The 11,264-nt window shown below is 30.2% G+C and overlaps 2 protein-coding genes across 2 annotated transcripts; both read right to left on the bottom strand.

Moving 5' to 3' along the window:
- Positions 1 to 598: 598 nt before the first annotated feature.
- Positions 599 to 3,542, bottom strand: LOC135122278 (uncharacterized). The gene is made up of 11 exons (XM_064046473.1): positions 3,471 to 3,542; positions 3,218 to 3,330; positions 3,063 to 3,166; positions 2,937 to 3,001; positions 2,712 to 2,772; positions 1,837 to 1,939; positions 1,572 to 1,643; positions 1,381 to 1,516; positions 1,215 to 1,326; positions 808 to 901; positions 599 to 637 (listed from the first exon to the last, which is right to left on the bottom strand). The coding sequence occupies exons 2-9, from the start codon at positions 3,237 to 3,239 to the stop codon at positions 1,314 to 1,316; spliced, it is 576 nt and encodes a 191-aa protein (XP_063902543.1). The 5' UTR covers positions 3,240 to 3,330; positions 3,471 to 3,542; the 3' UTR covers positions 599 to 637; positions 808 to 901; positions 1,215 to 1,313.
- Positions 3,543 to 5,362: 1,820 nt separating this feature from the next.
- Positions 5,363 to 8,777, bottom strand: LOC135122276 (insulin-like growth factor-binding protein complex acid labile subunit). Its single transcript, XM_064046471.1, has 15 exons — positions 8,660 to 8,777; positions 8,489 to 8,560; positions 7,989 to 8,057; positions 7,797 to 7,868; positions 7,672 to 7,743; positions 7,458 to 7,529; positions 7,278 to 7,349; positions 7,010 to 7,081; positions 6,873 to 6,944; positions 6,706 to 6,777; positions 6,572 to 6,643; positions 6,428 to 6,499; positions 5,850 to 6,372; positions 5,460 to 5,524; positions 5,363 to 5,402 (listed from the first exon to the last, which is right to left on the bottom strand). The coding sequence occupies exons 4-14, from the start codon at positions 7,862 to 7,864 to the stop codon at positions 5,516 to 5,518; spliced, it is 1,176 nt and encodes a 391-aa protein (XP_063902541.1). The 5' UTR covers positions 7,865 to 7,868; positions 7,989 to 8,057; positions 8,489 to 8,560; positions 8,660 to 8,777; the 3' UTR covers positions 5,363 to 5,402; positions 5,460 to 5,515.
- Between the last annotated feature and the right edge of the window lie 2,487 nt (positions 8,778 to 11,264).

Below are 11,264 nucleotides of genomic sequence, written 5' to 3'. Positions count from 1 at the left end.
AATTATAAAAAAGTATAAATGGTATCACCCTTAAAATAGATTTGTAGCAAGTAAAGTAAGTTTGACTTAATATAGTCAATGCTATATATTTATTAGCATATCAATAGTAATACTCAATGGAAGTATTCACGTGATAGAAAATTTACGAGCTATTAATTTTCAGTATATGTCTTATTAGTATCTAAAAAAAAGTTATCTTCTAAAGATTTCCTCTGAAGGCCCTTGAGAAATCCATGGCGGTGGATATCCAGCCCCGCCATAGACGACCATACTTAGTGAATAACCCACGTGACTTTTACAAGTTCCCATCATCTGCATTTTTATAAAAACTATTTTTGAGCTGCTCCGAAGCTTCACAATTATTATAAATAATTTATATTCCTAAATTTTTTTCTTTAGTACGTTCCCCTTAACCACGTGGGTTAAGCTATTAAAGAAACATATATTACTTCGCTTACACGTGACTCTATAATGCCGCCGAGTTTTTTGGCCAATAAAATTTCTAATAAATCTTCTCACAATCACTACCACAACCCAACTCAATTTGATTTCAAGTAAATTCATTAAAACTAATGACAAATGGTGCATTACTTTTTCTCACTATTCTAGAAGTTGTCCGGGTTTTTTATTTCTAGCTCTGCAATTGGTTCCACACATAAAAAATAAAAAATACAAGAAGTTATAAAAATATGAAAAATGTAGAAAATAATAATAAAAGTTTGCAAAATTCAAATGCTAGTAGTTACTAAAGTATAAAAAAGTAAAGTAGGAAAGATAAACTTTAAAAATAAAAAATAAAATATTTACTTTACAAATTCTTCTAAACGGCAAATTCCCAACAGTTGTCAATGGCGCCAAAAAAGTTTTCCCAGAAATGTCAATCTTCTTTTTTTCTGAATTTCTATCAAAGAAAAATTTAGTACAAGAAAATGTTTAGATGTATAAATTTTGATATATAACTCAATAAAATTCATATATTAAAATGATTGTGACATAAAAATAATATTATAAACTATAACATTAATCTTTTCCTAAATTTTCCACTACAACCATGTTTTTTCTTAATAGTAAACATCAGTTTAAATTTTTTATAAATAAAACAAAAAATAAAGTAATTTTTTTATAAGAATATAATAAAAATAATACTGTAATACAAAAAGCTAATTATTACTAGTGAAGCAGTAAGAGAAGTTATAATAAAAAAAACGATAAACCTTAAAGGCTGAAAAACATCCGCAGAGTTATTTAATCTTTCTTTTAACCAATCACCGTTGAAGGCTTCCTCCTTGCATTCCTCAAGAACTCCGCTTTCACTAAAACCCTCTTCTGCTTATTTTTGTTATTATCGTTTAAAATATAATAAAAAATAATGATAAAAACTTTAAATTTCCTTTTTTTATCGCTTGAAGTATTTTAGCAGAACTTTCAAAATTGTAACGACGCGTTCGAAGCAAACTTTGAACTTCAAAGGTAATCAAATTTTTAACGTCAGGCGGTTTCACAGAAAAACCTTTTTCTTAAAAGATATATTCATAATAATAAATATACTTATGAGTAGTAATAATAATAACTTTCTTCTATTAATGTTTCATTCTCAGAATGAGAAGAATAAAACCTGCATGAAAGGCCAAACGGGCAATTCCCTTTTTGAAATATAATAACAAGCAAAGTTATGCATATATATACTATTATGGAACGTTGCAAAAATAAATTATAAGAAACTTTAGATATATAGTAAGGAAGTTTCAAAAAGTTGGATAAAAAGGTTTTTCTTATAAAAAGTGTAACTTTACACATTAAGAGTTATAATAATAGGTTTAAAATACTATAGAACACCGTATAGGCCAATGCTGGGGCATAGGCCCTCGAGGTCTTCTGGCTTCTCCGCGAAGAATCTTTCAATGCTGTGTTCAAACTTGCAAGCGGGAAGCGTGCAGGTCTGCGGGCAATAAAAGTTTCTTTACAAACTTTTCGATATAATTATGAATTATATAAGAGAGAAACCTACTTTTTTTGAATATTTTAAAAAATTATAGATCCTTTTTCAAGAAAAGTATTGATAATTAAAAATAATTTTAAACCGGCCGTGTGGAAATTTAAACAAATAAGTCGATTAAAAAACTTCCGCGCATTTAGAAGACGCTAATTGGTTAACAAAGTTTAATATTTTTTCCTGCCAATAATAATAAACTACTAGCCCGTTTACTAAATATGATTGGTGCTGATTAACAAAGAAAATAAAAAAGTGAACTTAAATAGGCTTTCCACGAATAAAAAGGAAAAAGCTTTCACTTTTCCTTAATAATTAAATGATTTTACCAGTAAATATATTATTTCGCACCTGCTTTAGCCTACTATACTCTATAATCTACAGTTAAAAATTTTACTAAGTTTATTCAGAAAATCAGTTATTATTAGCAAAGTTCTAATAAAGAGTTACGACAATTTTAGAATACAGAAAATAACGATAGAAAAAGTATTACTAAAACTGAAGGGATCATTAAGATGTAAATATAAAAATTAATTTCATATAAGTAAAACTCAAGCACTGTAAAAGTAACAAACTATAACAAAAACGTAATTTTTAAGGATTAAAACATATATAAATATATAAAAATAAATTAGTATAAATTACACTAAAGACCGACTAAGATTAACGGGAAAAAAAGTAAAAAAAAAAAATTTATAAAAATTTAATATGTGAAAGTTACTTTTCCTCTCGAAACAGAGTTGCAAAGTTGTTCGTTTTTAGCAATCTTGGTGAATCCGACCCTTTTATATTTTCATAGTTGTTAATAATACATATTATACACTTATGTTTATATTTATCAAGGTTTAATTCTATTTTACAAATTAATGTTTATTAATATTGTTTTAAAATACCTCCTAAAAAAAAAGAATAAACTTATAGTATTTGACATATTCCAGTATAAAACCTCTTTTTATTTTGACCGCGTAGTCGCTCACTAAGATATACACATTCTTCAGGAGAGAACTCAGACTAATAAAAAAGTTTTTTTACACTACGAATTTATATTATTATCAATAAGCTTATTATATACCTGTGAAAGATATTCAACTTTAACTTTAACTACACCTTTATGTATATTTACGGAGTCAGAACTTAAAAATTTATCTAAGACCGGTTCCTTCGAAACATCTGAATCTTATAAATATAAATTTGAATGATTCACAATAATAATAACTAAAAGTTCACCTCGACCAACTTCTCTCTCCATCTCTAAGCGTTATATAAATTTAAGATTTCTTTTGTTTTTTATAATTTAAAAACTGAAGCCTCTGTGAATGTAACAGCAAGAAGCCTAAGTACTTAAATTAAAGCTTTGTACCGACTTTTTTACTTTACTTAAGTCTAATATTAATCAAAATTATAAACAACTGAGTAACTGCTAATTAAGTTAAGCCAAGAAGAATTTAACAAAAGATACATAAATGATTAAGGAGCTTACAGGAAATTAGTTCGATTTTCTATATTTTCTATAATGCTGTTCACGCTTTCCGGTCCGGATCACGTGGTACATATAAAAACAATTTGTAAAACATGAAAAACCGGTAAGGGCAGCAACTAATGCGCTTTACCCTAGACTATGTGGCAAGACCAAGCTTTCTCTGCAAAGAAACGGGAATAGTATATGGCTTACATCCAGCCAATAACGACATGCGCTTCTGCTGCCTGGTCCTATACTCCACCTGCAATAGGCGTCGGCACCTCAATTGTAACAAAACAAATGCAACGCAAAGGCTCTTAACGACAGGTAAGTTAGGCACTAATCAGCTCATGGTGAGAGAATTTATTTATGAGTCAATGGACGCGGCACGTTATCCCCGCCTACGTGACGAGAATAAGCGCTAGTTTCGGTTAGTTAATGTCAAGTAAATAATGACACCTTGTCGATTGAAAGCTATTTTGTAATAAGTATGCTATCACTACTGATTGAGAGCTCGAGTATTCGAAGTTTTTTGACTCGATCGAGAACAGGAACTGTCATTTATAAATAAATAAATAAAAAAACCTGTAATAGCCACGAAGAAAGTAGAAATCCTCAGGAGTTTCTGTGGGCAGTGAGCTGAGTGAGTAACACGCTTTTTCGATTGTAATTAAAGGGGGAGATATTGCATACAGAAAGATTAAAAAGACAACAAAAGTGAACTCTCCTGCGGTTTTTTATAGGCTGCAAGTTTAGCGAGTGACAAGGTATCGTAGACCTCTGGTGGAATTTCACATGCATATAGTGCAAAACAATAATGAAAGCAGAGACCCGGAGGAACCTTAGTGAACAGCGGGTTGAGTGAGTGGCAACGCATGGTGGATGTGAACTCGACAGGCACTCTTATTAACGACTAGGGGGCTTCCTTCTAGCTGTTTAGAAAGCGAATTTGGTAAAAATTGAAGCTTTGCTGGCCACTAAAAACATGCAGCAGACGATCCAGACTTGCTCACTTTGATAACGGATTTCGCGTATATGAGTAATATTCCACGCAATTAACAAAAATCGACCTCCATGACTAAAAGTTAATAAAATTGATAGTCAAAAAGCACGTGTTTGGAACTAAGCTTGCCAATTTTAACATAAAAACGTTAAAAAAAACACATGGCTTCAAGTTTTTATAAGAAATTGTCTTATTGAAGTAAGCGACCAAGCAACTTTGTTTATTTCTAGATTAAAGGGAAGGTATATACTCGATCTTAATTAATCATTACAAAAAGCGGGAAAAAAAAACTAGTGAGTATACTCGCTTTTTATTATTTAATGTATATAATAAAAGGTTTATATCTAGATTTTTATTAATATATATCTTTCTTTAGGCTGTTTTGTTACTCGTTTCTTTTTTATTAGTTTATTAGCCAATTAGCAGGCCAGAGGGAAAAGCAAAGATATTATCGAAATAACGGTAACCCGTGCATCTGTTTTTTTTTATTATCTTAATAAGTACAGTTGGAAACTACTACTTAGTAAACTTTTACAATGTTACTTTACTGGACTTAATAAAAGAAAACCATTTCTCTGAACCGTTGATTAAAACAGTTTCGAATTTATATAACAATTAGATTGTAGTTTATTAAATTAACAAGCATCTACAGAATTAAAAAACTAATACAGTGCAAAGTAAAGCGGAAAAAATTTATTTTTGATAACTAAAGTGGATATTTTTTCTTTGGAAGCCTCGAAAATTAGCAAACTTACTGATACCTTAATTTTGCTGTTTGCTTCTCGGGTGGATAAACTTACCTACAGCTTACTAGGAATTTCAAAATAGCTCTTTTTGCATATAATTTTATTTGATTTTCTTAAATCGAAAGTAGGTTAAATAATGTTTTTAATTTTTTTCTTACTACTTTGACTCTCGTCTTCGTAGACTCTCAGCTCCCTTCCAGTAACCTATTTAATCCAAAAAACAATAGGTATAAGGCGTTGACCTTTTTATTAAAGCGTTACTTGTTCTAAGAAACCCAGAAAAATTTTGCGTCAAGGTTATACCTAGAAGATTGCTATTAGTTGCTCTAATTAAACATAAAAATATTAGCCAGCTATAATTCTCCTAGTAAACTCCATAACTTTTTAACCCTAGGTTTCTTATATACGCGATGTGATCTAACTCTTTTCCTACAGGGCATGACACCTGTCTTTGCAGCCTTTAAGCAATAATTGTTACGCAAATTACGCATCGTGCGTTCTTTAAGTAACTAATAAAAACCGCACTGATAACTTTTTGGCTGCAATTATTTCATGAAAAACTTTTTATTAAGTTACTGCAATATAAAAAAACATATATACGATGTTTTTATTGCCAATCTACTGCTATGAAAACAAGTATATAATCATAACCAGAATGAAGTAGCCTTTTGTAACTAAAGCAAAAGCACTTTCTTTTAAGGAGTGGGCGGCCCCTGAAAAACTTAATTTATCTACTAGTACATTTTTTAAACTTTCTTTGAGAGGATAGTTGCCGATTTTAGGATCTCTTTCAGTACTATCGTTTTCTTTTTGTTCCTGCTGATTAGTGGCATCCAGACGAAGCTTAGGTTCAGGGGTACCAGCATTATCTGGATTGACTCGGTGTCCGTGGGGAACATCTTGTCTTTTTGGATATTCCTTCAACTCCATAGGAATTTCATTATTTGCAATTCGGTAGTTTGTGTATTCGATAGGATCTTCGTCGATCTCTTTAGGAAGTTTTCCGCCATCCTTTGCTTTATAGCAATTTTCAAATGAAAATGAGCTGAAAATCACGGTTTTTTCATCGTATGTACAGTGGGAAAACACAGATTGGTCAGAAAACCCAGAACGCAGACCAATTATAAGCCTTACTATCGCGCAGCAGGAAAACTGCAGGGTGGGGGTTAAAACCCTGGAAAAAATAGTTGTCATTTGCGATAAATTTTTTTACTTTCTAAATTTAGTACAAGTTTCTCAGATCAAAAGTAGAGAGGAATGCATTAGGGGGGATATGCGTTATTGGATTTGTATGTAAAATCCTAAGCAAAGTTGAAGAAGAATAAAAATTTTACTGAATATCTTAAGTAAAGAAGAGTGAGCGGAAGGCTTACAACTCGTTCAAATGGGGAGAATGTGTAAAAGTGACCGGTGGAATTCTCGTTAGCAGATTAGAAGAGAGTTGTCTGAAAAGAGTTTTTAGTAAAAAAAAACAACGACGTTCAAAATATAAGGTAAAAAAACTCACAATGTAAGTAAGGATAAGAGGCCTAAAAAACTATATTCGTTTAGCTCGGTGAGGCCGTTATCATTCAAGTATCTATTGTGAAAAACTGTTACACTAATAATAAATAAATAAGCAAGTTATTGAAAAAAGTATTCGAGAAAAAACTGAAGTCAAAGATTAAAACTCACAAGTGTTCCAAGTTCTCAAGACCTAAAAAGGCCCCGTCTCCAATTGAAGAGATGTTATTATGAGAAAGCTCCCTTAAAAAACAACCGAGCCGTCAATAATAGATAATAAACTGAGATCTTTTTTAAAAAATATTTACAAGTAATTTAACTGGTTAGAGCCAGCAAACATTCTTGGGGGGAGTACTGTTAAACAATTCTGAAGCAATTTACTAAGTTGTTTAATAGAAATTTATTATTATTAACATAAAAAAATAGTCTATTAGGGTAGAAAAAAAAGAAATTAAGGGGGAAGTGTACATAAGCCAAAGTAGTCGTATTATAGAAGGAAAGCTAAATAACTAGAGATCTATTATATATGTATTTAGTAACACAAATTTCATCATGTAAGCAAAAAAACAATATTACAGTGTTCGTAAGGAAGAAAGATGACGAAATGCATTTAATTCAATAGAACTTATACAATTTGCTTTCAGTTCCCTATAATAACAAAATTAAAAGTGCACTCAAATAATACTGAAAATTTTGCTTGCCCTGTATAAACGCTTATATACGAATTTTACAAAAGTATATAGAAATTGGACGTACAGAGAAGTTAAGCTAAATAGTCCGCGAAAATCATCTTTTCCAATAAAACTGACTTTATTTTTATTGAGATAACTAAAAGAAAATTCATATAAGTCAGTTATAAAAAATGGGGGACAATAACTATTAATATATTTCCTAAAGTTAAAATGATAATTACTTTACTATTTTTTAATGACCTATAGTTTAACTCAAATTATAAGTAAAAACTACTTACAGATACTGCAAACTATTAAGAGTTGAAAAAAGGCCTCCTTCAATAGTTTGAAGCTCATTGGAAGACAGCCACCTTTTAATAAAAATTTCATATATATATATAAAAACTTAACGGTTCGATCGTACAAAAGCCGTAAAGCTGTAGTCCTTGAAAAAATTTTTGGCGGGAGAGAAGTTAATCCATTATTTTGCATGTATCTTAAAAGATATTATAAGTTAATGAAATAACGCCTTAAAACAAAAAGTCTTTACAAAAATAACGTTTTAAAAAAATGTTTTAAGATTATATTCAAATTTGTGAAAAATTAATGTTCTAACATGCTTGTGAGATGAATGAAATCATTGAAAGCATTCTCTTCGATTTTTTTAATATTTCCTTGGATATTCCTTAATATTAATATAAATAATTAAGTATCAATCTTAAATACAAAAAAATTTAAGGATATATATATTAGCAAAGTATTTTACTTTAACGGACGCAGCTATTAATCAATAAAAGATATACATGTACGGAGCCACTCTATGATAAGGGCATATCGTCAAACCAACCCGACTTTAACGTAAAGTATACGTATGCTTTCTTGTTAAGGCTACTTTTTACTTTGCATACCCGTGTACTCTATTTCTAACCACTATAGCTACCGTTAATATATAGTTCACCACTCATAAGTTAAGACTTTTTACTAACGCTTAAGCTAATTTTTTTTAAAGGTAAAGTAAATTGTTAATAACAAAACAGTTTTAATATATATCGCTAAGCTTTTTTTGCAAACAAAAAAATAAACTAAGTAGGTAAAAAATATTTATAATAAACTTACAATACAGATGAATTTGTAATCCCTAAAAAGTTGCTGTGAGTAATAGTACATGGCTTATAATTCTTTAGAGTGCTAAGTGAGGTCAATTGGTATATGTTAATGCAAGTAAATTCTTAGTAAACTAGAAAAACTCTTAAAGCATTACCAAAGTATCAAGATTACATAACTTACAAGACGCAGTCCCCTTCTGGACAACCGTTATTTAGCAAGGTGCACTCAGGAAGCGGTTCATCGCCCAGAACTATCCCCACGGAAAAAAGTGTAAAAACTAAAACTAATAACCAGTGACCACACATATTCGTAACAGCCCAGTTTAGGCTCCAGCCGACTATTCATCACCTAAATTTGCAAATAAAAAATACATCACGCAAACTATAATAGAAAACCACTAAATTCTGGCTAGATCTTGATGTAGCATTTTTTTCGGTAAGTTACCACCGTTTAATGACACTGACTGTAAATTGGTAAAGTTCCCAAGCTGTTTGCTCTTTTATAGACTGCAGATAATACCTAATTTTTGCGTTGTTTAATAACACTCAGATTAATCATGAAATTGTTTATATCGCTTATAAATTTTATTTTATTATAAAAAATAGCATCTTTAATATTAATGTTACCAAAATTATTCATCTTAAAAAGTTAAACTAGTATTTGTGTTTTTATACAGTAAAATAATTTTAACAGGTTTATAATGGTGTCTGCCCTTTTTTTATTTTCCCTTAACCAGGTTCTGTTGATTCTTTTGTAATTTACATGTCACTTTTTAATTAGAAACTCACGCCTGCTTTGTCTTGGGTAAAAATAAGCGTTTTAAAAGTCAGGTTTCCTGTGCTTTTTGCTCTACATAAGCAATGGTACTTTTTAATTGGTCATTTTTTGTTAATGGTTAGTGCGGTAAGGTGAAAAGCAGTAGTTTTTTGTTTTTTTTATTTAAGATATTTTTCTATTTTTTTTTATTTTGCATTATTTTTATATGTATGAGAACAATTCGTTTTTGTTAATGGTTAGTGTGGTTAGGTGAAGGGTAGTGGTTCTTTGCTTTTTGTCATTTAAAATATTTTACTTTTTTTTTACTTTGCATTATTTTTATATGATGGTAACAATTCGTTCAAGTTTTATTTTCACCTATTGAGTTTAAAAGTTACCAGGTTCCCTTGCTCACATTTAAAGTGTCAAGTGCTTTTCTTTGAACCTCGCGACAGTCACTAAAGCCTTTTTTAGCAAATAACTTAACTTTTAACGTTTATCAGCTCAAGTATAAGAGAATTCTTATTGTGGAGCTAGCCGTCTATCTTATTATGTCTTATCTTTTATATGCACATTCAAATTTTCTGTTTTTCAGTCTTTTTAAAAACCATGAAACTTTTTAAAACTTAAACTACGAAAATAGGAGCTCAGGCCTTTCTGGGCAGTTATAATGCATAACAGGGCTAACTTGTAGTGGTTTGTCGCTTATTTTATATATATACATCTGCATACAATGATCTGATCGTGTGGTCTTTTAGGATAGTTTTTATCTTGCAAACGTAATTGGTTTTTTATAATAGGGGTTATCACGATTACATATTCATAATGCTAGTAATAAACATGTACAGTGTGTATTTTTTACAGGATTTAATAACTATTTTTTAAGGGTTTTAAGATATTAAAAGAAGGCAACTTTTTATAATAATGTAGAACCCTGTGCTCTTTCGTTACTAAAAGTTTAATTGGGTTTGCGTTGCAATGTTGTAAAATGGAGGGAAGTGGCGTATTTCTAAGTCTAAGTCTTTTAGTTTTAGCAAACATAGCGCTAGTAGATAAAAGCTTTCGTTGTCTTTACAATTACTTTATAGTTTTAATGTAATAAAGGTACCGTAAACTCTTAAGCTAAACTACATGTAATTCTTCGGTATGTGTTTTATAATGGGGCTAACCACAATAAAAGCGGTGGAGCGGTATAAATACAACCGAGGCTTTTATAACACTGACTATTTTATTCAATATGCAGTACTCCACTATACATTAAACGTTGTCGAACTCCTTTAAAGTAGAACTTTTATAAAACACTCCACGGTAAAGTCACTCACATTCTTAGAGGCTGCCAAAAATAAAACCTATTTACTCAGTAGAGCAATGATGTTGGTTCTAAGATCTGTCTTCGTGAAGGACATTTTTTAGTCAATTAAAAAAATATCTATCATTACTGTATCTGTTCTTTGTTTCTCCTCAAACCTCAATGCTCTATATAATGTACTCCCTTTTAAAAGGCCAATTGATAAACACTCTTTTTAGTGAATAAAAGCCCGAATTTAAAGTCTATAGCAAAAATTAATATCATTTATAAAAACAGTTGTATTTTATTAGACGCATACATAAAGATAGAGTTATTTCAATAATTGTAAATCAAACAGCAATAATGCAAAAACAAAATATTTTTCAATGAAATATAAAATATTCCCCTTTACAGTCGTGGCAAATGTTGCAAGATTAACATGCAATTTAGTATACTTTTTTTTAGCGTCGTGATAAACCAGCTAATAGTTCCTCAAATATTGCTCTATTATCAAATCAGGCAAGTTGATTACAATAACTAATTAAGAGCGTTATAAATGCTCGCAAGAATGCCAAACCGCGGAGAATTTTTAAACCTAACCAAATAACTATAAAGTTTTTAGCAAATAGATAACTTAATAGACTATAAAACTTTATGCAATATTCAGGTTTTTACAACATTCTGTATTTTAACTACTCCGCAAATAACCAAAAAGGAAAATTGTTCAAACTAGAAAATTAT

The sequence above is a fragment of the Zophobas morio genome, unplaced genomic scaffold, assembly GCF_036711695.1.
Source record: "Zophobas morio isolate AGI-343-1 ecotype UQ-CSIRO unplaced genomic scaffold, CSIRO_AGI_Zmor_V1 ptg001059l, whole genome shotgun sequence".
Lineage (NCBI taxonomy): Eukaryota > Metazoa > Arthropoda > Insecta > Coleoptera > Tenebrionidae > Zophobas > Zophobas morio.
Note: the sequence above shows the minus strand (reverse complement) of the source record. Positions and strands in the feature narration are given on the sequence as shown.